Here is a 27,418-nt window from a genome sequence, read left to right as displayed (position 1 = left end):
CGAGAACCGCGAATTTGCTGGTCACTCAACGTAGTGGGGGATTTCTGGAAAACACTTTTGCACTGTGTCCTACGTACGTCCTACTTAAACCGCACTGGGATCATTAACTTAATCACGTAGGACGCAGCACGGTTTCTGAAGTTGGTGGAAAACGCACCTTTAGTGGCTAGGCTAAGAGTTGTTTTTATACAGCTATGTAACATGTTACACATTTACTGATTTAAAAAAAAAAAGGTCCTAGAGGATGATTGGGAAAACCCTGCCATACCTGTTATGCCAGATTGTGCATTGAAACACTCAGTAGATATGTGCTTTTGGTTGCATTCAGTTATTAGGTTTTTGTAGAAATGTAAATCCCTGTTGATAACAGTTTCCTGTTGACAGATGTGCCTGCAGGTAAGTATTTTGAAGTAGAAAATGTGCATTAGTGGCTTATGAAGTTTGTAGTAAGCTGATACATATTTGAACAACAGGGCCATAAGTGGGTGTTCAACAGTTTCTATCAAAGCAGTGAATGAATTTATTGAGCGGAGCGAAGCTCTTATACTTCTCTCTTGCTTTTGTTTTACAAATATTCCTCCTGAACGGCCAAAGCGATCTGCACGAAATTTAGCACAGTCATAGTAACCAACCATGGGAAGGTATGGATCTGAAATGGTACAAATCGGACCACAAAGCTTTTCTACCTACCTACCTGAATTTAAACTTTTAAAAATTTAACATGGGCCTTATGGGTTAATTATTTGTCAATTATATGGCCATGACATTATTTGCAAGATAACAATAAAAAGGTAAACAAGAGTCGCAACATCGAATCATCTAAAATACAGTAGCACATTACAAATTCTGAGAAAAAGGGATGAAGAATCGGATTCATATCTTTAAGCATAATTTACTACAAAATGAATAGGGTCGCCAGAATTAGGCTTATGCCCTATTGACTTTCAATACTCCAAATACCCATTCCATTTTTGTGAACTAAATATAGGCCTACCATTGAGTTTGGATACTGGGATACTGCAAGTAGACATCCATTTAAGTGAACTAGACGTACCATTAATGCAGACTTTGAATAGGTATTGCAAATAGGAATTCCATTAATGTAAACTAAGGATACCATTGAGTTTGGATACTGCAAATAGGCACTCCATTTATGTGAATCAAATTAACCATTAACTTAGGATACTGCAAGTAGACAATTAAGCTTATTGTAGGATTAATATGCTAGCTCCGCTCAATATTGCAAGCAGACAACTGCATTGTACACCTTGCTTGCTGACCGGCGTATTTCAGACTTCCAGGGCTGGTGGTGATGGTAGTCTTTGATAGTCTTATAGGATGTCATCTTTTAGTTCGATAACCATTCTTGTTCAAACACACTATACAAACTCCTTATAACTTTGGTCGCTGTCTCAAGTTAAACTGATGAAAAAGTCAGCTTGAACTATTAAGGACATTGTACAAATGTTTAATACCATCTTCGAACTCACTCCAAATACCAAACTCGTTTTATGTCTGGAAAATGGCAATCGACTTCAATAGCGGTTGACGACTGAGATCACACGAATTTAATAGCAGAACATGATATACTAAGTAAGTAAGGAAAAAGGAGTTGGCCTCAGATTTGAACTAGCTTGCTTGGATGCAACGTTAGCTCGATGGAGACCTGAATTTACGGACACCCTCGTGTTTAAATACTTTCATTAACATAGGTTCTAAATCTTATGGCGATTTAAAACTGTTTTTTTGCTTTTGTTTTCTAAAAAAATGCACATAAATGTTTTTTTTAAGGGAAGGCTTGCTTGCGTGAGGGTTTGTTTTAGCAAACAAATGATCAGACTCAGTGTCAATTTTGTAGTTAATCTGATACTATATTTAAATTCATGGATCCCTGTACCAGTACTGTAGCCAGGGTTTCAAGATGGGGGGGGGGTTGACTGACTGGGGGGTGCGGGGGCACTTGCCTGGAAAATTTTTATAATATAGGCCCCAAAACGGATTTTTTTACTCTCCTGACATTGAACATTAACACCAACGTCAATGCTTTGTCCAGGCCTTTATTAAATAATATTTAATAAAGGCTAATTGTCAATAAATAAACTTAATAAAAAGCTTAAAATGTCTCAGATTAACATATTATTCATCTATGCGGATGAATGATGATGCGTGGGTGATGACGATAGGCTTCAGAGTTGCGTTGCTTAACTTCACCGATATAGCGTAGCGTTCCCAGATTTGAGATTGTGTACTTCTGCATTCTCATACTAAACCATAGATGAGTTAGTTAGTTGCTATATGTATATAGGCTATTTATAAATCTGAATCTGATTAACCAGTTGGCTTTTTAATTTGTACCATAATACTGTAATAAGAAATAAAGAACATTATAATTATATAATTTTACGTTAAATTTAACAAAAAAATATAAAATTTGAGACCGGAGAGGGGGAGTCCGGACTCCCCCCTCTAGCTACGTCACTGCCTGTACTCCTTTATTTCCTCTGCCTACTCAAAAAGATTGCAAAGGCAAGCCTTGTCTCCCTTACTATTTTGTTTTTTCCTGAAAAGTATGAACACTACAAATCAGCTTTATAGCAATCTTACATAGTTAGGTAACTTTTTAAAATAAATTTATGTGTAATAAACTCTCAAATTTTATGTTCATAATCATAAACATAATCAAACAACTCATTCAGTGTGAGAGAATTATTGGGCAAGGAAGAAGAAAACTGTTTAACTTTCAGAAGCAACTGTTCTCGTAATTTCCATTGCTGCAATGTGCTGAAGAACATGTGAGGTTATAACCAGAATTTACAGTTATAATATTTTACCCAATGAGGTTCAAAATGGGCCCAGGGGCGCAAGAGTTTTTCTTTGTGGGGGGCGCAAGCAACAGATGATGTGGGAAATATCTGAAATTGCGCAACTGTAGAATCCTCCTCACTTCAGTTCCCACTCATGACTGATCACTGCCACTGCTTGCATTTTATCGTTGACTATATACCTCTATATTTAATGGTAGGTATTGTGTTACTACTTGTTCCGCCTTATCTTTATTTGTAGGCTATTGTTTTTTATGAATTTGTTTCATATCTCACCATTTACCAATGTAATTCTTTTGTCAAATCAGGTGAGAATCAGATTATAATTGGTTAGCAAATAAAACTACTGCCATGTTTTTGCTTATGATTTTATTTACATTCGTTGAGTTTTATTTTACATTTTAATATGATTAACATATATCCCTGATTAACATAAATATTGGCCCTTTATCTTTGAAATGAACAAAATACCAAGTGGCAGTGAGTTTATAAAGAGAGTGGTAAAACACTTTGGACAAAGAGTGTTACACAAATTTACTAATAGCTTACAGTGTCATTAAAAACTATTTATGGCTAATAATTAACTGTGGTTAATGATATGACTGTGGCTTTGGCAACAAAATTACACAGAGTACAAAATTATTGTGTTCGATGCCTGTTCAATCTTAGGTGTGATGACCATGTCACACCCTATTACAATAATGAATCAATTTTGAAATTAGAGGAAAAGTACTACATCAGAAAAATACTAATACTTTTCATTACTCATTCGGCTATCAATCTTGGAATTCCAAATTATCTTGTAAAGAATTGTAAATATTTGAATGAAAGAGACACAAGGGATACCTGCTCTGGCTCGTCTACGCTTTTCATTCCTCATCACAGAACTACTGTTTATAACATATCATTTTTACTAACAGCATGCCGCCTATGGAACTCCATACCTTTTCACATTAAATACATAGAACCGATCCTTACTGAGGGTGACACTGAAAGGATATTACCTTGACCGGATGGCCGTGGCTCTTGGCGGGATGGCGTGCGATAGGTCTAGATGTAGCAGAGGGTGTATGTGTGTGTGACTGTATGTTAGGGAACATGAAGTAAATTATGCTATTTTATAACTTGTTATGTTAAAAAAGATTGTATTTTTTGTTAGTATTTTGTTGTTATTATTAGTTTTTTAGAGGTTAACTGTAAGAAAGGACCATGAGGTCCTAAGTTCGCCTCAATAAAGAAGGATTTTCATTTCATTTCATGCCCAATGACCATGTGTACAGAAAGTGGTGTAACCCTAAAAATGAACTTTTATGGTGTTACTAACGAGTTTGCCGAAAAAAATGTAAGAAAAATAGTTGTTTAAGGTGTTGGTAACCCTAAAAATGAACTTTTATGGTGTTACTAACGAGTTTGCCGAAAAAAATGTAAGAAAAATAGTTGTTTAAGGTGTTTTTTGAGTACTAAATGTTTGTAATTATTACATCTTAAATTAAAACAATTAGTAAATTTAATTTTCAAACTTTTTCACAAACAAACCCATTTTACTTTTGAAAATGTACCCTTGGAAATATAAATGTGTATCTAAGTCAAATTTAAAGTTATTGTACCTATCCTTAATTGATGGTTTGCTTTTTTAATTTACTATATAGGTAATTTTATTAACAATCTAAAGTAATCACAATGTAACGAGCCTTATCGTTGTTAGATTGCGGATACGCATGCAACTTGTAAAATGTCTACTTTCATTTTATGATTAAAACTTGTGTTGGCAAAGGGGGGTGCTACTACCTCTTGGGCCCAAAGCGAGACATACTAACCTCTGGCATGATTGAGAGAAAAGTTGTAAAACTGTACTCTTTGAACGTCAACTAATCAGCTGTTTTTAGACCAATTTAATTGTTAATGAGTGGTGTAATTTATGTTTGGTAAATGGTTCGTTGAATCACTGTCAATGGCACTGAGAGGTTATAAACAAAAACAAAACCTCTCTTAGAAGTTATGAGAAGTGATTGTTAGTAATTTAAAAAAATTCTTAGGTAAAGTAGTGTACTCTACTTGCGTAAATAGTATTAACGACACTTGTAGAAGTTTTTAAGACACTCGCAAAGACTCGTCTACTCGTGTCTTTAACAATATCTTTATGCGATCGTTGTGTAAACTACTAGAAGTATTAACATATCCTTTGTGTTCTAGGATGGCTGAGTTTTTGGGCTATGATCCAGAACAGCTGATTGGCAAGTCAGTGTACGAGTTCTACCACACCCAAGATAGCCAGACAGTGTTGAAGGCTTTTAAAGGATGTAAGTATTATCATGCAAAGTACTTTGACCCTTTCAAGACAAAGGGTTGTTACAACATATCATACTATGTGTAGGCCTACTTATTCCCCTTTGTCTTGCAAGTTTCCAATTTATTCATAAGATATAAGAATGGTATAGAGTTTTATCACAAATGGTTTTTTTTGCATCAAGCCTCTTAGATTAGTTTTTATTTGTTTTATTGAGCGGAGCGAGCGAAGCTCTTATACGTCGACTCTTATGCATTTCGTAATACGCTAACTCCTCCTAGACGGCTGAATCAATCGTTTTCAAATTTTGCATGGTGATAAAGACCATATTGGTGAGTGCCAACATCTATATGGCGTTAAAAAAGTCTCTCAGGAATCCGCCCCACTGGGTCTCAAAGCTTCAATGTAATCCTTATGGAAGCAGTATTTGACACATAAACAAAGACATATGATCAGCTGTTGACTTTTGAATGCAGTAAATAAAGAAATAGCTGATATTCCATTATTCCACAGATATTAGAACAGAAACGGAATGGATCATAAATATAATCAAATGACGACACTAGCTTGAGGTCTGTGACGTAGGAAGTGGTGAAGGAAGTAGTAAAGGTGAGCAGTCTGGAGTGTGGAAACTGTTTATGACGATTAGATTAGGGTGTCTGCATTCCTAAAACTCTATGGGAAGGGATGAAAACAGGTCCGCGACGTAGGAAGTGGTGAAGGAAGTAGTCAAGGCGAGCTGTCCGGAGTGTGGGAACTGTTTATGACGATTAGATTGAGGTATCTGCAATCCTAAAATGCTATTGGAAGGGAAGGAAACAGGTCCGCGACGTAGGAAGTAGTGAAGGAAGTAGTAAAGGCGAGCAGTCCGGAGTATGGGAACTTTTTATGACGATTAAAGTAGTAAAGGGCGTGGGATCTGTTAATGACCATTAGATTAAGGTATTTGCAATCCTATGATGCTCTGGGAAGGGAGGGAAACAGGTCCGTGACGTAGGAGGTAGTGAAGGAAGTAGTAAAGGCGAGCAGTCCGGAGTATGGGAACTTTTTATGACGATTAGATTAAGGTATCTACAATTCTAAAATGCTATGAGAAGGGAGGGAAACAGGTCCGCGGCGCAGGAAGTGGTAAAGGCGAGTAGTCCGGAGTGTGGGAACTGTTAATGACGATTAGATTAAGGTATCTGTTATCCTAAAATGCTATAGGCTGGGAGGGAAACATGGTCCGTGACGAAGGAAGCGGTGAAGGAAGTAGTAAAGGTGAGTAGTCCGGAGTGTGGGAACTGTTTATGACGATTAGATTAGGGTATCTACAATCTTAAATTGCTATGGGAAGAGAGGGAAACAGGTCCGCGAGGTAGGAAGAGATGAAGGAAGTAGTAAGGTGAGCAGTATGGAGTGTGGAACTGGAAACCGTTTGTAGCAGTTAGATTAATGTATCTGCAAAGCTGAAATGCTATCAGAAGGGATGAAAGCATGCCCACGACATAGGAAATGGTGAAAGAAGTAGTAAAGGCTAGCAGTGTGGGGAATGTTTGTGGCAATTAGATTTACGTATCTAAAATACTATAATGATATGGAAAGTGATGAAAACAGGTCCACGACGTAGGAAGTGGCTTAGGAAGTAGTAAAGTATGAGCATAGTGTGAGAATCGTCTGTGGCATTTAGAATAATGTATCTTCAATCCTAAAATGTTATGAGAAGGGAAGGAAACAGGCCCCACGACGGAGGAAGTGGTGAAGGAATTATTAAAGGCTGGCAGTGCAGAGTGGGGGAATCGTTTGGGCAGATAGATAAATGTATCTGTAATACTTAAATGGTATGAGAAGGGAAGGAAACAGGTCTATGACGTAGGAAATGGTGAAGCAATTAGTAAGGCTAGCAGTGCAGAGTGTGGGAACTGTCTTTGGCAATTACATTAATGTATCTGCAATCCTAAAATGCTATGGGAAGAGAGGGAAACAGGTCCACGACGTAGGGGGTGGTGAAGGAAGTAGTAAAGGTGAGCAGTGTTGAGTGTGGGAATGGATTAAGTATCTGCAATACTAAAATGCTACGGGAAGAGACTGTAGACTGTATGTTAAAATGATTACGAAGCACGAATCGATACATATTTTCGATACATGCAATCGTTTACAATCGAAATTTACAACTGAGTTGACAACAACTGATTTTTACTCCATAGAGGCTAAAAACTATTTTTACTCCTAGAGAGTAAAAATGCTACTTTAGACCTGCAACGCATGCATTAAAAACGACTGTTTTTACTGCAGTATGACAGAAACAATATAATATGAACCGCTCAATTTTGTGGATGCCTCTGCGAACGCCACCTAGTTGTATAGTTTGTCAAATTATGAACAGTATTCATAATTTACTGTTAACTCAAGTTATGTGTAAGCCAGAGATGTTCAATCAAGCACCCCTTTAGCCTAGCCTTCAGGAATCTGGAGTAACTAAATTAAGTTAGGTTAACCAGTATAACAGATAAAAATACAAAAGACATGATGAATCAGCAGTAGTTCTTTAGAGGAACTTTTGATTTAAATAGGAGAAAAGATTTAGAGGAATATCTATCTATGCTAGTTCCAAATATTTACATAGCATATCTTGTATTTTCATAATATTATATCTGGGTATTTACATAAGATAGTGAACATAGAAGATCTTTTCACAAGTTGTAGCTTGCTTTTCCTTGTAGACACTTTAAACAAAAAGACTTCAATCTGAAAATGACAATACCCCTTTATTAATGCCTTCAACCCTATCTTCAACAGTGTCAAACTTACCTACAAAACATAAGTTAGAACTATGTAGGTTATTGAAACACATATACTTTGACAGTTCTCATATTGTATCACAGCTTTATGTTGCTAGTTCAAATTAGCTGTTGTAATAAAGCTGCAAAAAAAAATAATACTTTAATACTTTTTTATGAAATGGTGACCATACATAGCTGGTATTTTAAGCCAAGTATGAATGGAGATGAGTGTAGGATGAGTGGCGCAATCTTGTAGTCTTGTTAGTGACTAAGGCCGACATTCCTTAGACACAGCTGTTAATTAATAGCCCATACAGCTAATGGCAACTAAGGGACCTACAGTTTATAGTGGAATCCGAACCATTTTTTTTGGCCTTGTTATATACGAATTGGTCTAATTATCAGGATAGCACTGCGGGTAGGGTAGTCGTAGTACTCACTCGTGGGGACGTTAATCCACACCAGGGAGTATCGTTCCACAGTGCATGCCTATAAATATCCACAATTCGGGACCTCCTAGTAGCTGGATTACAGGACGACGCCACCCGAATAGCGCTGCACCGTGTTGGTAAACCTTATAACTTTTTAATGTTATAGAATCAACTTGTTTGTCTAATTGAAACAGCTGTTAAGATTCATTAATTCCTTTTAAATATTAACTAGAGGTCGTCCAGTGGTCTAAAACTCAACCAAAAATAATGTAATTTACAGACGTCTCTATTTTCACCCCACGCTGTAAATGGAATGTGATGGTTGTGTATCAGTCTTCCATTTGTTTTAATTACTTATTTTGTCACCAGCATGGCAACCCATTAGGCCCATTATAATTTAAAAAAATATTCAGTTTTTGTGCTTATTTTTGAGCCTCTTATAATTTATAACGGGATTCTGCTCGTCTACAGGAAATTATCTTTCTAATAGAATGCGTAGATTTTCTCTGCTATGCACACGAGCTGAGAAAAATGTTTTTAAAGAAACATGCTTGCGTATTAAATAAGTATAGATACTCATACAGTTAACATGGGAAACTGCAGAGCCACTGGGGCAGAGCCCAAAATTCAGATCAGGATAAAAACTACTTAATTTTCCTATTTCATGTCTAAAGAACCAGTGTACCAAATTTCAGTATCCTAGGTAAATGGGAAGTAGGAGAATTAGTGATGATTGAGTCAATCAATTATGGGGTAATTTGATGTAATATGCATTCATCACAATGTCGCCATGACAGTGATCTGTGATTTTAGCACTATTCCGATCATCTCTTTCAAATCAAGGCGACATTTAAATCATCCCTCCCGATTTTGGCAAAATCAATATTATCTCCCTATTTTGGTGTATGAACTGCACAATGCTGATAACCTAATAAGCTACTTATGCTATGGAGATAATTTGTTATTTTATATTCCTACATTCGTTGTTTTCTTGTTCATTACATTCGTTGTGCGGAATAAAGATAGTAATTTAAATCACGCATCAGCAGTTGGCCGCATTTCACGGATCTTTGACCCATTCTGTAAGTAACAGCTGCGTATACGTCGTATAGGCTATAATATAAAGTTGGGCATACTTTGGTTCAATGTTAGAGGGTATTAACGAATCCGATGGTAAACGAAGCCCCGGATCTTAAAATTATATAGGCCTATACTATCAGAATGATGATTCATCTAAGTGAGACTTATAAACTCACCATTGCAAATGCAGAGTTGTAAGATCTTATATTATTCAAATAGTTTTTTTTTTGTTTCTTTTTTATTTTATTTATAGCCTATGTAGTCCATGTTGATAAGATTTTCTATGAACTCAGAATGTCGATAAGGAGCTAATTTTACCTTCCCCTTGTGACAACATAAGGAGAAAATACTTGTGTCGTGTCCCTGTTAGTCTGTTCTGACACTAAATTCATAGATTTGCAGTAGTAACAAATCCAATCTAACGACCCCAATTCAAAAGAGTAGGCGTTTTTTTTAGGAACTTCCAGAGCACATTTAACACCATCACTGTTATTTACTTTTTAGTTCCATGGCTCCCCACGTTTTTTTCGTTCTGGTTGTCTCTTTACGCACAGTTTCCACCTTTTCTTTTTCTTTTTGTACCTTTCACACCCTGGGGATTATGATAAAGTTGTATAACACTGTAATGACCCGAGTCAAATTTGCCTTTAAACATCAAATCACACACTTTTTTCGCCAGAACCAAAATCGTAAGTCACAGTTTCTCAAGCAACTTCCCTGTGTGCCTACTGGAAAAAATAGTTAGGGTATAGTTCACTGATAAATTGTAGTTCTTCATATCCAGAATACTCGCCATCTCGAGAAGGTAAAGATTGGTACTACTGAACGTCAAACACTGATCTTAAGTAAGATTCATCATCACCTACGATAAAATGTTTGTATGTTTCCCACTCATTAGCAATTATCTGCACACCTTGCAAGTGGATTTCCCCATGATTGTTCTGGTGGGATAAATGATTTTGATCGGAACAAACAGTTTCTGTCCCCTACTTTCGGTATAATTTCAAGTTCCATCCATTCCCTAACTCAAACTCAATTACCACTTTCCTTTGGATCATTTTGCATGAAAAGTAACACATATTTCGAAAATACAAATTTATATTGTAGTTACACGTATTCGTAATCGCCATCTCCAGAAGGTAAAGTTTGGTACTGCTTAACGCCAAACACTTACCTTGAGTAATATTGATCACCTATGATAAAATGTTTGTATGTTTCCCACACATAAGCAATTTTCTACACAACCTGCAAGCGGATTTCACTATGATTGTTCTGGTGGCCGTAGGGAATAAATTATATTGATCGGAATAAACAGTTTTCGTCCCCTACTTTGGGTATTATTTCATGTTCCATACTCAAACCTAAAATCAATTAGCACTTTCCTTCAAATCAGTTCGCAGGAAAACTAATACAGTATATGAAAATACAAAATTTACACCAAAACATAGGCTACAAATATTGTTTAAATAACACATTTTGGTATAATAAGTTAACAAAATACACTTTTCCTTGATCGAAATCGTGTCTGTTTATAACAGGAACTTCTAGATTGATAATTACATACCGAAAGTGAGGTTATAAAAATAATAACAAATGTCTGACAAACATTAAACAGCTGACAAATCATTTATAAACTGTGTATTATAATCTTCCATAAGAATTGTATTGACTCGACCTTTGAAGGGCTGTAGTGCTTAGCCCTTAGAAAAAACGTAAATTCTAAGGAAGTTCGGCAAATCTATGCATTATATCCTTTAATTTGAGACATACATCTTGTAGATCGGTCCAGTAATAACTGAGAAAACAGTGTTACAACTGTGTATTAAATATATAGATTAAACGATTTAAACGTCAAATTGTAAAACTGCCAAAGCCTGCACGCTTAGTGTGATCGGCGGGATTATCTGATGCCTTTACTGAATCTTTTTAGGCACAAAGACTCTATCTTTTACGGATACGGATAGCATCCTGAAGTGTCGATTTAGGTATATTCAACTGAAGAGTTGTTTGGGTCAATTGATTTTTTCGTGCTTCTCATGCAAAATTGTTTGATTTCTTCGACTTTCATCACTTGTTTTTAGCCGGCCAGGTGAATGTCTTTTAAAAACACCAATGGTACCACAAAATTCATTAAACCAACGTCAAATTTCTTTATCATCAATTCAGTTTAATTTAGCATCGATATTGAATTGATTTAAACTCTGCGAACCACGGATTACACTCGGTGTCTTCTGTTGCGCCGTAAACATTGTACTGGCAACTTGCGTCAGGCATGTGAGTCGCAAAAGCGGTCTACCATTGTGCACCGGTTTTGCGCATGCCAAGGTCAAAGTTTCCTCCCTTTCTACACGGGAAATAAGCCTTGACTTATGTTATATGCAGGAAAAATCTATTATTGCCATAATATGAGTACAGACTTTTGAAAATTTAACATGGGCTTTATGGGATGCCATGCTGTCATGACAGTTCATCCATGTTTTACCTCCTGGATTGATAAAGAGTACTAATAGTAATAGGTTTAATACCTTATTTACGTCTTTAATCCAAGTCGTCTTTTAAGATGACTATAGTTTCGGGGCAAACAGCCCCATTGTCAAATCTACTGTCTTGTTAAATTACTGTTGATAGCATTGGTCATGGTTGAAGTTCACGTGTATACATACACTCACACACAAAACATTTATATTTACACGTAACCATTGACTTATAGTCAATGACGTAACATTGAAAAATAATATTTTTGGCCGGCCTAAACAAAAGTGACTAGCGTTGTGGTTGTGGGGACAACCATGTGGACGCCAGTGTAATACTGCTAACAACAGTGTACCGGTCCGCACAACCTCAACGCTAGTTACTAGAGCTATTGACTAGCTAGCTGCGACAGTTGCCACACTTGGCTGGGAAACGAGGCCTGGATATGGTTTGCGACGTCAAGCTTGATTGCGGCTCGATCGCCGTCGCTGTACGCTCTTGTGAACGGCTCCATTTGATCCTGTGGTCCGCTTCCTAGTCCTGCTTACCTAGTCAGCTAGATATGTCGCCCGTGTGAACCGTGTCTTAGATACAAAAATGTCCGATCCAAAAACTAATTTCATCAAAATGATGTATAAAAACCGGAACTATAAGCCGTAACAATAACAACGTTCCCCACCGAATGCTGGGCTTAGGCTGAAGCAATATATGTGAGGGGGTGCAGTGCTACATTTTATAGTCAGCCACATGCAGTGCTAGTGCTCAGGTACTACAATTATAGTAGCCCGCAGTGAACAAGTTAAAAGCTGGTGTTTAATTTACTCTTTGTGTTAATTAAAGTACATTTTTTTTTTTTTACTAGTTATAACAATATTTAACAAAGAAATCATAGACCATTAAAACAGTACAATCCCTGGTAAAATTAGAACACTGTTAGGCCCCTATTAAACGAGGTAGCCTGGCGACGTCGCCAGCGACAGTAGCTGGCGACGCACTGGCCACCAAACCTAGTAGCCAGTTGAGTAGCTAGAATTTTACCGCCGTTACTCATTTTGTTGTGAGTGCTTGTCTTGTACTTGTACTTGTTATGAGCGGTATGTATACAGTGAATAATGAGTGATTATAAGTATCTTCTCCTTCTGTTACTTCTGAAGAAAAGGAGGCAAAGGAAGAGAAAAATATACGTTCATCCAATGCTTAGTGCAAGAGAATCACAAGGGTTATATTATACCCTTTTTGATTCTTTGATTCTTTCTTTTGTTCGTCTTTTGGAGGTTCTTCTTTTTTCTTCATATCTTCGCCTATCCCTTCGACTGAATCAGATGTAGACATTTTATCAACTGAAGTGAACAATTCACCCACTCACAACATAACAGAACGCAACACAACAGTGTTCAAGTACCCCCGTGATATGAACTGACCAAATGGCGATGTGATACTGGCGTCCTAGTGTAATAAGCTCCATATGCTACAACGCAGCGTTGCCAATATGGGTAGCCAGTGGCTACCGCAGTGGCGACGGGGCTCGGTAGCCAGTCGGTCGCCAAAGTGTGGCTGCGTCGCTGGCTACCCTCGTGTAATAACATCCATTAGAATCAATGACCCTTGACAAGCTGAGTAGCCAGTTTGGTCGCTGGCGACGTCGCCAGGCTACCTCGTTTAATAGGGGCCTTAACCGCACAAAAAGTTACCTAAAGCATTAGACAAAAGGCTGAAAATGCACTGCAGAAGAATAAAAATGCATAAACAATGTGTTCTAAGGGAAAGTAGCGTAAGGTCTAACATCATTTACAAGATCGCTTCCCGGGGAAAGATTAATCTAAAATTTTAACATTAAAAATAAATATGATCAAAAACCAAATGTTTGGTATCAATAAAAAGCCTGGCCTTTAAATACTATCATAATTGTCAGGATAAACAAATTGGCCTTAAACTAAAACTTTAAAACTATAAAAAAAGAAACCAGTATTGTTGCCTTTTCAAATGGAGGCTTTGTAAATTGAAATCAATTTATGCAATGTTTAGCTCGTATAGCTGTATATGACCCAGTGTATTAGGCAACCATTGGCCAGAACTGAGAGCCAAGAATCAGCTTTCTCCTGCTGCAATCTTACATTGAGATCAGTAACAGGACTGTTGAATAATACATCATACGCTGTGACTCACAATATTGGGCAATGTGTATCTAAACCCAACCTGTAGACCGTAGACTGTAGCTGTGACAACAATGAGATTGGCTGAATCCGCACTGTAGCAATATATGTTAGATAGCAAATTAATAGTATATTAGCAAGGACAGAGTTAATTTTTTGCCAATATTTGTTTTAAATAATGTTAATAATTAAATGGCTCCTGATGTAATATAGTGACCAGCAACTACCAAAAATATGATTTCCTATGACTGTATGGAAATTATCACATTGCCAAATATGTATGCAAAATAGCTCATTTCTCTACAGTTCTCAAGCGACAATAACATGCTTTGCATTCCCTAATACAAAAATAGCTCATTTTAAGTTTTTAAACCAGAAGAGGTGTGCTTATTTAAGACCCAGTATTATCATGAATAGCCCTTCAAACCCTTGCGTTTGCATAAAAGGTTGAGCTGGGTATAAAGTAGGCCTACAATAATTACAACACAGATAAAGTTAGTGCCATCGGTAAGTAAATTTCATACTCACAACAAGAATTAAACAACTTGTAGCTGCTTTTATACTAAGCAACACTACTCTAAAGCATGTTATTAAATGTTATTAAATGTTATTAACGGAACCCTACTGAATTTAATGCATCTCAATGAGAAAACACATTACCCTGTGTAACTAGGTGATTTATTTTAGTCTAGTGCAGTCACCTTCAGAAACCTGTGCTACTATTTTAATTTGGAATTCAAAACTTAACGTTAAATCTGTCCTGCTAGGTTGTTTTATTGAATCCTAAACAACCACATTTGCCTTTCCTGGACTACGGGTTACACAAGCGTATCTTGCTATATCACAAATCTAGAATTCAACATTGACCTATTACTATTAGATTTGACAAAGGTTCGGAATACATATTTGTTCATAATCATAGCGTTTGAAATTACAATTTATATTTATTTTTATTTTTATGATAGTTTTTTTTAGATATCAAGGTTGTTTTTGTTGACAATAAAAAGTTACAAATTACTGCTTGCCTAAGTTTTCCAAAATGGAGAAACTTGTAATATTAATAATAGTTTATAGATTTTTTATTCTTTGATAGGAAATTAGTGTGTCAAGGTCTGATAAACAATATGAGACACTGCTCCACCATCAATACCAAAACTTATTATTTATATTGTTTCTTTCATTAGTCAGTTTCTTATGATGCTAAACAATCTTATCTCTGCAAAATATTTCTACATTCAAAATTTAGATGTTACAAGGTGGACGAGGGAGCCACAGTTTTTTTTTTCAATTTTTTTATATTATATATTATATTTAATTCCCTATAAAGATAGCTAACCTTACTTTACATAAATATTTCTTAACTTTATTCTAAGTTTCTTCTAATAACTACTCTAAAATAATCTGCTGAAATACTGTAATAAAAAGAAAGTTAAAGTAGGAAGAAAACCTAATGTGAGATAGCAGTTTTATGAAGCAACATAAAACTGTGTCGTTCTGTGTAAATCCCTTGTGGGAGGGAGAGTTTATGTGGAGATTGGGAGCAAGAAACCCATGATGGGTCTTGAGTTTCTCGCAATCAGTTCACTGTGTTAGGTTGAGTGATCTTGTCTCCGTTTCTCCTTGACTCAACAAATCAAAAGTCAAAAGTTTCAAATTACAACTTTACGTTAAACTTAGATTATCAGTTGCCATTTTGTTAAATAAGTTGTGTGTTTCTTCTGTTGTTATGATTATGTACTACTTGCTGTTATTTAATGATTATCAAAATCTAGAAACAAAACAAGCTATAAAAAACACTTTAAGTGTTCAAAGCTACAATCAACAATCTTCATGCTCTGATAATTTAAAATAATTACGCTGTCCGTAGACAGTAGTCAATGGGCAATTTCTTATATTAATATCTAAAGATCAAAATAATGAAATAATTTTATGTGACCAGCAAGATAAGTTCTGTATCTTCTTTTTAATAAATGTAGAAAGCCCATTCATGTTTGTCATGGCTAAGCTTTGGGCAGAATGTGAATAGAATAGAATAGAAATTTTATCATTTGTATGTCTCAAAACAGTCTTACAATATTCTGTGACATTTCATAAAAAGTATAATTTATTTAAAGCATGAACTGTATTTTGTATAAGTTACTAATGATCAAAAAATAATAAATAGCCTATAGACAGCAATTCAAATGTAGGTAACACTCTTAGCAGTTCTAGTTTGACATTCATGACATTAAATATCCTCAAAATATAACGTCACAAACTATGGTCCATATGAACTATTTACAAGCAGTTAAAAAGACAAAATGATGTTCAAGGATGTTCATTCATGAATGTGTCGATAAGCACTTACAGGGCTCTTTGTGGGAAACAAAAACATGCACTGTGTGTTTGTATTCTCTAAATAGATCATAGTTTGATTGTTTTACGATATTTTTTACACTTTGCATTTCTGGAATTCAAGGTCTATAGAATTTTGAGTTGGGGTCTCAGATTTAGAAAGTATTAAGTAACATAATGTATTACATCAATAAAATAGTTGCATATTCATACAAAACTGCTACAACACATAATTATTTATCTGTGAACATCCTAGACAACATTTTATGAATACAAACTGTATTTTTGATATTAAGTCAAGACCTATAAAAGTTACTAAAATATCTTTATAACCTGACATCTTTCTCTGTCCAGAAGTCTATTTCTGGACACATTAAGATGCTGGCATGATTTGACAAAATGTTTGCCTACTATAACGTCTGCTAGGATTTGAACTGTGGTCAGTGACTTTGAGTCATAAAACCATTTTAACTTGACTGGCAGAATCGTGTCACTCTTGTTATTCGTGTTCTGTGAAATTTACTCTTGTACTTTAATTCCCGGCATTTAGTATTTAGCACCCATATAAATGTATCATATTCTTTGTTATTTCAGCCTTTTAACACCGAAATAAGTCATTTTAACTTGGTATTTTTGTAATTGAAAGTAAACTGAATGTTCAAGCCCACTTATTTTCTGATTAATAAGAGTTTGCAATCTTAATGTTTAAAAATGCATCTAGACAAAGACTAATTACTACGAGTATTGAAGTAAGTATCTTTAATCCTTCAGAGGAATTAAACCCTGATAAAACATTGGGGTTGTCTGTAAATTAAGCTACAGTCGCAACCAAACAACAACTTTCAGACCTGACACTTCCATTTGTGTTATTGTAGTAGCTGACAAACGAGTGCAAGAAAAAATATCGGTCCTGCCAAGTAAAAAATGTGTTATGAATAATAGACTAACTGGCCCGACAGACGTCGTCCTGTCCTAATGTGGTTTTATGTCAAATGCTCGTTCATTTTCAAGATGAGCTCATTTGCATGGCTCAATCACGTCATGTTTCAAGTTCGTTCGCTACGCTCACTCACCTTTAGGTTGGAGCTCGTTCACTGCGCTCACTTGCCTCCAGGTTGAAGTTCGTTCGCTACGCTTACTCACCTTTTGGTTGCAAATTAGCTGTTGTCATAAATTTAAAAAAAATAATAGTGCTGCACCCTGTTGTTAAACCTATTAACTTTTTAATGCTATTGAACATCACAGAATTAAATTGTTTGGTTGACCCAGCTGTTAAGATTCTTTAATTTCATTTAAATATGAGTACTCATAAGGTTAACATGGGAAACTCCAGAGCTACTGAAGCGGAGCCCTTTTGACGGATCTGCACCAAACTTCACACAAACCATCCTTGAATAATGCTTAAATGCCTGAAAGTTTTATTACAATCTGTCGAGCGGTTTCGGAGTCCATAAAGGACAAACAAACAAACAAACAAACAAACAAACAAACATACAAACAAACAAAATTGGATTTCATATATATAGATTAGATTTTTTAATTACTGTAATTAGAAAAAGTGATTTTTGATCAAACTAGCAGAGTGCCCGTTCTACAGTCAGGATCTTAATCAGTTAAAACCTTATTGTATTCAGAACAGCAGTATGTTTGCATATCGAGTTTGCATTTCTTTACATATTAAGGCACAACTATTACACACAATAACCGTTGCAAATACCATATGTGACAATTCACATGAAGACAATATAAACCATATATCTGACAAATTCAAGACAAACCGAATGCCTCGCAAATAAGTGTCACGGGGTTACAGGGATATCTATTTCTTCGAGTCTATATTTTACATCCCATTATTAAACTAAAAAAGCAGCTTTATATGTCTGTGAAGCTAAAGCATAGCCCTAAGATAAAATTTAAACCTACTTCTAGACTGGTTTAAAGTAGATAATACTCCTCACCATTGCACACTTTATACCAGTTGGCATTTTCATTAACAATGTTGCTCTTGTCTTTTCCTTGTTGCCTATTTTTGGAAAATTTTTAAACCTTATAACACTCTGTTCCCTTTATTCGATCTTGCTAGTTCAGTAACTCAATCAATTTTATCCAGCCCTAAACAAGTAGGCCTATGTCATGTCAAGCTTTATAAAATTGGACCAAAATTACTTGAGTTGTCATGTTTAGGGTAACAAACGATATAAATATAAAAATTTAAACAAATAGTCTTTTTGAACTCTGTGGACATCAAAATGAATAAGTAAATCAGTTCCCGGTCTAGGTTTGACCATGCCACCTAAGGTGATAGCTCCCCAATACAGAAATTTACTAAAAGAAAAATCTTTGGCCGTCTCCTTTAACAGGTTTTGTTTGCAATCCCTTTGAACCCTTCCCGGACTATAGGCAGATATATCCGCTATAATTTTGTGCATAGCGGACAGTAGGCAGATATCCGTCTATCTACTTTGGCTCTGTGAACGGTAGGCGGATATATCCGCCGATTATTACGACATCTATTGTTATAGTTGATTATAAAGGGTGATTTTTTTATTGGTGCGGTTTTTAAAACTAAATATAAAAATGAAAAACAACCTGCATTGACATAAAAATGCATTTATTTGAACTACAGTGTCATGACATTACGTTTAAAAAATTATTTCTAGCATATGGGCTCCATTCCGTTCGCGTAGAAAGCCCAATCAAGAAGTCCAATTTTCGAATACTCTTTCCAGCAGCTGTGGTTGAATTCCGCCAATAACTTGACGAATGTTAGCTTCCAAGTCATTTATAGTTTGTGGCTTGTCAGCGTATACTTGAGACTTAACATATCCCCACAGAAAGAAGTCTGTTGTCAAGATATCACACGACCGTGGGGGCCAGTTGACACTACCTCTAAATGAGATGATACGTTCACCAAATGTTTCTGCTAAGAGGCCAATTGTGTCGTTTGCCGTGTGGCACGTCGCGCCGTCTTGTTGGAACCAGACATTTTCTAAATCCACTTCAAGTTCGTTTAGCTGAGGAACGAAAAAGTCCTGTAACATTGCCCGATAGCGTTGAAACTTTAAATGACTTGGAAGCTAACATTCGTCGAGTTATTGGCGGAATTCAACCACAGCTGCTGGAAAGAGTATTCGAAAATTGGACTTCTTGAATGGGCTTTCTACGCGAACGGAATGGAGCCCATATGCTAGAAATAATTTTTTAAATGTAATGTCATGACACTGTAGTTCAAATAAATGCATTTTTATGTCAATGCAGGTTGTTTTTCATTTTTCTATTTAGTTTTAAAAACCGCACCAATAAAAAAATCACCCTTTATAACAACATTAATCTTGGTAAAAACGGTCTTTTATTCAATAATATCTTTAACTGATGTAGCCTACTAGGAATGTTTTTCGAAAGTTATAAAAAAATTTAACAAAAAATTTATTTTTAAAAAAATATATAAAAAATAAAAAATATTTTGGACATTGTGCTGCATAGGTCAACTATTTACAACATTGTATAGATTATAGGTGTAAAAAATACATTTTTATATATCTTTTTCAATAACTTTGCTGTCTGTATAGGGGGAAAGGGTTAAACTCATTAATACCATCAACTTCCAACCAAGCTGGACGCCTTTTTTTGCAAATGCTGCTCCTTATTTTAGCCACACAATAGTAGGCTAAGCTTAATATTGATTACACACACTTACCAACTTCGGTTGGTAAGCATATGGAAAGACCTCAACGCTCGTCAGTGCAATGTCTTAGCCAACTGAGCCAACATGTCACCTTCGGCCGACTGAGAATAGTTTATAGATGACTGAATGCAACACTAGCACTCACAGGTTAGATTAAACCACTTAAGCACCAGTGGGTTAGCAGTACGTTCCTCTGCGCTGCAAAATGCCGAGACAGGCTATATAGAAACTTAAACACAGAATGTGTTACACTCAGTATAAAGTCCCACTACTCCAAAACCCGCGATTTTGAATATCCGCCTATTACGAACTAAACATTGAAAAATATTATTATTATTTTTAATTTGTTAAGAAGCTAACATGAAATGAAGAACATTATTCTGGATTCCCTCTAATCAAAAATAGATTTGGTCCAAGTTAGTTCGGAATAGTTAGACTATAATGTACTTGTCAAATTTTATTCTCATCCTTTTCAGAAAAAAAGGCAAAACTAATCGCACCATAATGATATGAACCAGCTAGAATGGTACTGCAGTAGAGAATGTAAAGAACATGGTACTGGTGTCAAATGTTAAATACCCTTGTAATGAACAAGTAAAATATTTTTGCAAAACCTCTGTAGGATGAAAGTATGATAAGTAACATATTCATAGGACATAAAACCTACAAAATAAGCACACTTTCTGTTTATTATTTAATTTTATTTAAACTACTAGCTGGCCCGACAGATGTCGTCCTGTCCTAATGTGGTTTAATGTCAAATGGTCGTTCATTTTCAAGATGAGCTCGTTCGCATGGCTCAATCACGTCCTGGTTGAAGTTTGTTCGCTACGCTCACTCACCTTTAGGTTGGAGCTCGTTCGCTGCGCTCACTTGCCTCCAGGTTAGCTCGTTCGCTGCGCTCACTTGCCTCCAGGTTAGCTCATTCGCTACGCTAACTCGCCTCCAGGTTGAAGTTTATTCGCGACGGATCTGCACCAAACTTCACACAAACCATCCTTGAATAATGCTTGATAATGCCTGAAAGTTTCAATACAATCTGTCGAGTGGTTTCGGAGTCCATAAAGGACAAACAAACATAGATTGGATTTTATATATATAGATTGTCCATAATAACTGGAATTTTTTATCGAGATACATGACCAATATAAATAAATAACTCATTCTACCTTTCATGTGCATGTCTTTTTGTTACAGTACACTCCAAGGGACAGACACAGACGGGCAGATGTAGGTTCTTGGCTCATGGAGGAGGTTACATGTGGATACTCACCCAGGCAACTCTCATCTACAACAACAAAGGCCATAAACCTCAGAGCATCGTGTGTGTACATTTCGTCACAAGGTAGGGATCTACAAGATTTTATCATATGCATGTATTTATTTACTGGTTATACATGTATGTCATTATTCTGTTTCAGAGTCACCTTCTCATTTCACTAACAGGTTCTTTAACTTTTTTTATCATTTTTAATGTTTTGTTGTTTACAGCTTTATTATCTGGCTTTTATGATTTTCTGTGTATTTTCAGGATGGAAATTTGTTTCCTTGAATTGTCTTGTTTTCCCTATATTAGCAAATATTTTTGTACATGTTTTATTTCATTTTTCAGCATTAAGTCCACAACTGATTTTTAATATTTACGGTAATGTCAGAATTACAATGTTCTAGCTAAAATGGTAATCAGATTTTACTTTTTCCAAGTGTTAATTATTACAGGATTTATAACCCTGGAGCATAATATGAGTTTCTTACACATCCATAACTACACTCAAATTTAGTGATAAATTTTATAGAAATTTTAATCCATCCATTAAAAAAGAAAAACACTACCGTTACATAACTTGGGGGAAAGCACTTAAAGGCTAAACTAAGGTATTATAGCACAAATAGACCCATGTTTTATTCCAGATTATAAACTATGTCCTTACTAAATGTCATTCAATTGCATTCAGCTATGCGGGCGTAATTGAGTAACAATCATCCATCCAATATTCACTTTTATACATGTTAGCTTAAAGCAAGCTATTTCATATTTTTTATGTAATTTTCCTTGTTTATTTAAAAATGTTAAAATCATTTTATTTTGGCTATTTTTCTACTTACTTACACATAATTTTGATTGTGCAATATGACTGATCTTTGATTTAATTTTATACTTACAGTACTACGTACAAGAAAAAGTGCAGTCCTTTAGTAGAGTTTGCACCAAAGATAACACCTCCAAATCACTGTTATTGTACTTCATAGAATAAACCTTGACCTTATGAGCTTGTAATCGTTTATGCAACTTAAGCTTTATCAATATGTCAAACCTTTTTATAATGAAAGGATAATTACCATACTGGTTTGTTTTGTTACAAAAATGTTATTTTAAGCCACACAAAAATTTGTTTACCTTCTATATTAGCCTTTAAATTTCAACTCTTTTACATTTATCATTACATTTTATGATAAATCATGAAACATTTTATGAAACATTCAGGTCAAAAAATATGTTATGTAAGCTAGTATAGAAGAATATCTCTTTGACTTGTACATTTGTTACAAATTACACGAAGTGTGATTGTTTTTATTGTGATTTGTTTTATTGTATTGATAAATATACATATAATGCATATTGCCTGTATACAGTTGATAGCTTCTTGGTCATCTTTGCCGTCTAATATTTGACGGAAACATATAAAATGTACTTTTAAGATTGATGCAATATTTTGTATTATCCTTTTTTAACACAATTTAAGATAAAAATATTAATATTACAAATATTAACACCAACTCAAGTATCTATAACAGTATGTAATCTGATACTTGATTTGTGCCTAGAGTATACAACTTGCTCTGTGTATCTCTTACACATGCAGGCAACAAGGAACGTTGACCCAAAACTCAAACAGCAATCGGGCAACACATTTCAGTGGATAAATCTCAATTGTCTAAAATTGAATAATTGGCAGCTGGTGTGGTAGTGATGAGCATTGGGCAGCAGCCAGTAGGCCGGCCATGTGACTGGTATTGCTGCCAACCTCATGCCATGTGACTCGCTCAAGCTTGCCAACCTTCCAACTCCCGCACCGCACCACTCATTCTACTCTCCACACTATTTATAGGCTCATCTGATTTTCGCTTCTAGACTCTCAGTTAAATTTGCCTTGTATTATCTTTTTACACTGAAATTCCTTTGCCATATGATGTTTTATGATTACTAATTGTTATAATTGTTTCCTAATGTACCATAAGGCAAGTATCAATCATTCATTGTCCACATCAACCAAGGGAAATAACAAATTACCTTTAAAATAAATAATAGGCTCTTTAGATTATTCATGTTTAGTTTTAAGGTGCATAGGAAAACAAGGAAATTGAAGTGTAAAATCAATCTTGAGTCTTTATTTATAAAATGCTCACAGTACGAACTAACAAAAATTAAGACTAGTTTTGGGGGGGGGGATTATAAAACTGTTATTATGTAGGCCTACTAAGTATACACTTCTAAGTTCATCATTTCTGAAAATTGGAATTCGACCAAAAAACTACTATAAGATAGGACACCTCTTTTCCATCTTCCACTATTTCCTCTACCACAAACCCTTTAGCAAGAGAACTAAACAACAAACAGTTTATAACCATTACAGTTCAAAACTAACTATTTAAGTAGCTACTACCTACAAAATATAACCAACACCCACAATCCAAAACATGGTTATGGACTCATAAATCAAAAAATGCGGTGTAAGTTGGTTATTTGTGTTTTGGGTTAGAATGAAATGCGTAGCCATATCATAGCACAATAAAAAAAGCTGTAAAACTAAAACAATACCCCATCAGTTTGTCTTTAGAAATTGTTATTACAAATGGTTGAAAAAATGTTTAACTTTTTTATAGGAATGTGTCATAGAACATCTCCACTGCTGCTTTCCCTAAAGTCAAGCCATGCTTCTGTGTAAACTAACTTTGACAGTAAAACTTTAAGTAAAGAATAATCACTGAGTTTCTGGAATAATACAATATTTCAAAGGCACATTTAATATTTGAATCTATTGAAAGTCAATTTTCCCATCAAGACCCATATTAACTCTGCACAATGTAGAGTGCCACACCTCTACTAATAGTCTACACCTATACACCTGATATAGGCTAAACTTATCTTCAAGCTTGTTTAGGTGTTGATTAGGCAACTCATAACAGACAGCCACAGCCAATACCTTACGTAATGTAGTACTTGTCACCTTCCATACATTGCTATTGAACATTTGGCTCTCTGGTCCTGATCTGGATGACATTTCAACAGATAGCTTGGCTCAGTAACCAAATTGTTGTCACTTCACAGTCACAGTCACAGTCACAGTGGATGCATTCATTCAGTTACTTGGATTTAACACTATACAAAGCAATAATTCATTAAAATTATGTTAACCTATAATAAGTATTACACTACAATATTACTAAATAATTGCACTTCACTTATCTATATCTGTTAACTCGTTTTAGATGTTTTTCAATATTTTTATGCCTTTTTTCATTGATCCTTCAGTTTGCAATGAGAGGCTGATCATCAGATCAAAGGATAAATAAATATTTCACAAATTCATAGCAACTGCTGGATATTGTGACAGCACAGAAACTTTTTACCAACTTACAATTACCGCTAACTACCAAAATTTGACAAAAAGCTGTAGTTTTACAAGATGTCTCATAGAACTTAAGTTAATACTGAGCTAATGCTGCTCTTAAGAATAATAATGTGCATTTATAACTAGTAGTTAAGTAAATATATTTTAATTTCCTTTCTGACTGCTTCTGAAGTTCATCATAGAAATGAGTCAATCAATTATGATATGGAGCATTTAATCCAGTTTTTCTTGAATTAATAGCTGCGTAATTTGTTGAAATATACCATTCACATAAATTATGATTATAAAAATAAAATTGCTAAAATCTATTACTAAAAGAGATGTTTTGCCATTAGTGCAGTAATGGCCAAGAGAAGTTCTACTGTACAGTTTTTGTTCGGGCCTCAACTGCTCGTACATGTAGTATGTAGTGTTTTCTGGCAGCGCCTCGCTCCAATAGGCTCACCTGACTGATGGCTGGCTTTGTTGTATTAATAGACCTTGGGCGGCCTATCTCTTCCTCATTGATTTCATGCCTCACATTCACACTGGTACACTGTATTGTCACCCCACTCCCATGTCCTAAGTGTCGTGCTGTGTAACAAGTCTCTACACACTTGTAATCAAGGTTTACTTCTTATAGAGGTTTGCAATAATATGTGATTAGGGGTAAAATAGAATGGATGCTAAGTGAATGCGAAAATATGTGCAGCCTTAATATTGATTAGGATCAGCTAGTTCTTTTGCCAGAACCATTTATTTAAAACCTAATGGTCGATAACAGCAGAAGACAGTTGCAAACCATCTTTGGCAACTGACTTTTGTCAACATTTAATCAAACTGTTCATTGTCAAGCTTTTAATTGTTGACACCAATGTTGATCAATTTTCCCCATTTCTACATTAAACTGAAGTTACCCTCTCATCTTCCAACTTATCCATAAACTTATCAATATACGTCATCCATAAATAGTACTTTCTGTCAATATGTGTTGTTCATGATCATTAAGAATGTAAAGTGTTACTTTTAACAAATTACTATTTAGGAAATAGTTATTCAATTAATTTGTTTGATTTAGTGTCAAACGCAAATACAAAAAAAATTTAGAGTGTGAAACAATGTTAAAAGGAGCAAATAGCAACAAAAAAACTGTCCCAGTTTTGGAAAGTTTAATCAGAGAATGACCTTTGTAAAATTGGATCTTAACTTAGCATCTCATCTTGTTATAGTCCGTCCATTTGGCTATGATACCCAGCGGATTAGGAACCTTCTCGGAACTCAACTCACTCTCCCGACCCGCTTGGGCTGACAAACAGTGACTCACCCACTGTCACAGTCCCACAGATCTGTAACTTGTATCATAGCCAAAGGGGCGGACTATAACAATTGGTTTTATTTTAATTAGCTCCATTAAGATGTATGTAGACTCTCTTTTACAATAAAAATGTAATTGAAGTCCCAAACTGAAAAATACAACCCCAAGTGTAGTTCAATTAAGTTGTGCATAAAATTTTTTTATCTAAAAAATGTATTATCATATTTACATCAATTCCCTCCAACTGTACTTTGGGGCAAAGCATAGCTAATTCAAACACTTTTTTTAATAAATACAATAAAATAATGTTGTCTACATGTATGGTATTTTTCCCTTCAGACCAAATGATAAGGACAAATTGTAATGAAAAATTAATCATACACTTGAAGGGATAGCTTGGACTTGAAGTTTAACTATTGTCTACCTAAAGTTTAACTATTAAACAATTTTCTACTCAATAATATTTTTGTTGAATTGCTCTGAGACTGGGAAGACAAAGCCAGTGCTAAATGTTTAGTCCCCAACCCAAACACAATTATCCCTTTAGCTGCCTTTGCTCTTACCTAAACATACAGTAGGAGAAAGGAAAACAATATTGAAGGTTAAAAAATCTTGTTTTGGAAAATTCGTAGCAATTCAGTTTTGTTCTCATTCAGATTTATTATGCATTTTTAGTAAAAACATTAAAGGGTTGTAGCATACGCTATGATCAACATTGTGTGTAAAACCAGATTCAGGACATGTGTACAGACACAAGTGAGGACACTATGAGTCAGTGAGTGTATCTCCTAATATGTCCCAAACACTGACATAGCCAAGATCAGGCACAGCAGTGCCCAAGGTAGTAGCTACCAGTCAGCCTTGACATAGTCGCTGATCCGGCCATGTTGAGTGCTTTCAACTTTTTCTCTTAAGCAACAATTCCTTTTAAACTTTCCCATAAATAAATTTAGTTCAGCGAGGTTCAATATAATTTAATTTTGGAGCCCCTCTTAATTTTTAAGTTGGACATCTGATGCTGGGAATGTTGACAAGATATTTAGGTTAAATCAAACATCAACCTTTGGTTAAACTGTAAAAAGAAATTTTTACTGTATTAATAGATGTTTTAATAAATTTAAATTGATGAAAAAATGTCTTATTTAAAAAATAGTTTTTGGTGTGTTACACCAGAGTTCACTACAAAATTTTAAAACGTGTTGTTACTGTTATCAATGTTTTTGACATTTTGTTTTATCTTAAAGGAAAGCTTAGTGATCATATATTTATTTAATAGCGTCCTGGGCCAATAGATACATAATAAAAGGCAATATATACCACAACACTGATATCTGGTCCTAGTGTTGGTTTTCTTCAGAAACTAGGTTTAAAGAGAAGTTAATTTTTTCTCCTCACGCTTCTCTCTGAAGAACTTGTAACTTTCTCAGGTAGTCCAACCATCTGAACTCCATCCCATTTTCAAAA

General features: G+C 35.2%; 1 protein-coding gene across 3 annotated transcripts in view; it reads left to right on the top strand.

Annotated features, from left to right (window-relative positions):
- LOC128987456 (hypoxia-inducible factor 1-alpha-like) overlaps positions 1-27,418 on the top strand; it is a 120,155-nt gene that overhangs the window by 50,337 nt on the left and 42,400 nt on the right. For all 3 annotated transcript variants that reach the window (XM_054408304.1, XM_054408303.1, XM_054408305.1), the window contains 2 exons: positions 5,016-5,122; positions 21,224-21,371. In XM_054408304.1, coding sequence (XP_054264279.1) covers positions 5,016-5,122; positions 21,224-21,371 — 255 coding nt within the window. The remainder of the gene's footprint in view (positions 1-5,015; positions 5,123-21,223; positions 21,372-27,418) is intronic.

This window comes from Macrosteles quadrilineatus, unplaced genomic scaffold (assembly GCF_028750875.1).
Source record: "Macrosteles quadrilineatus isolate MER2022 unplaced genomic scaffold, UCM_ALF_1.0 Scaffold_2__2_contigs__length_208266976, whole genome shotgun sequence".
NCBI lineage: Eukaryota > Metazoa > Arthropoda > Insecta > Hemiptera > Cicadellidae > Macrosteles > Macrosteles quadrilineatus.
Note: the sequence above shows the minus strand (reverse complement) of the source record. Positions and strands in the feature narration are given on the sequence as shown.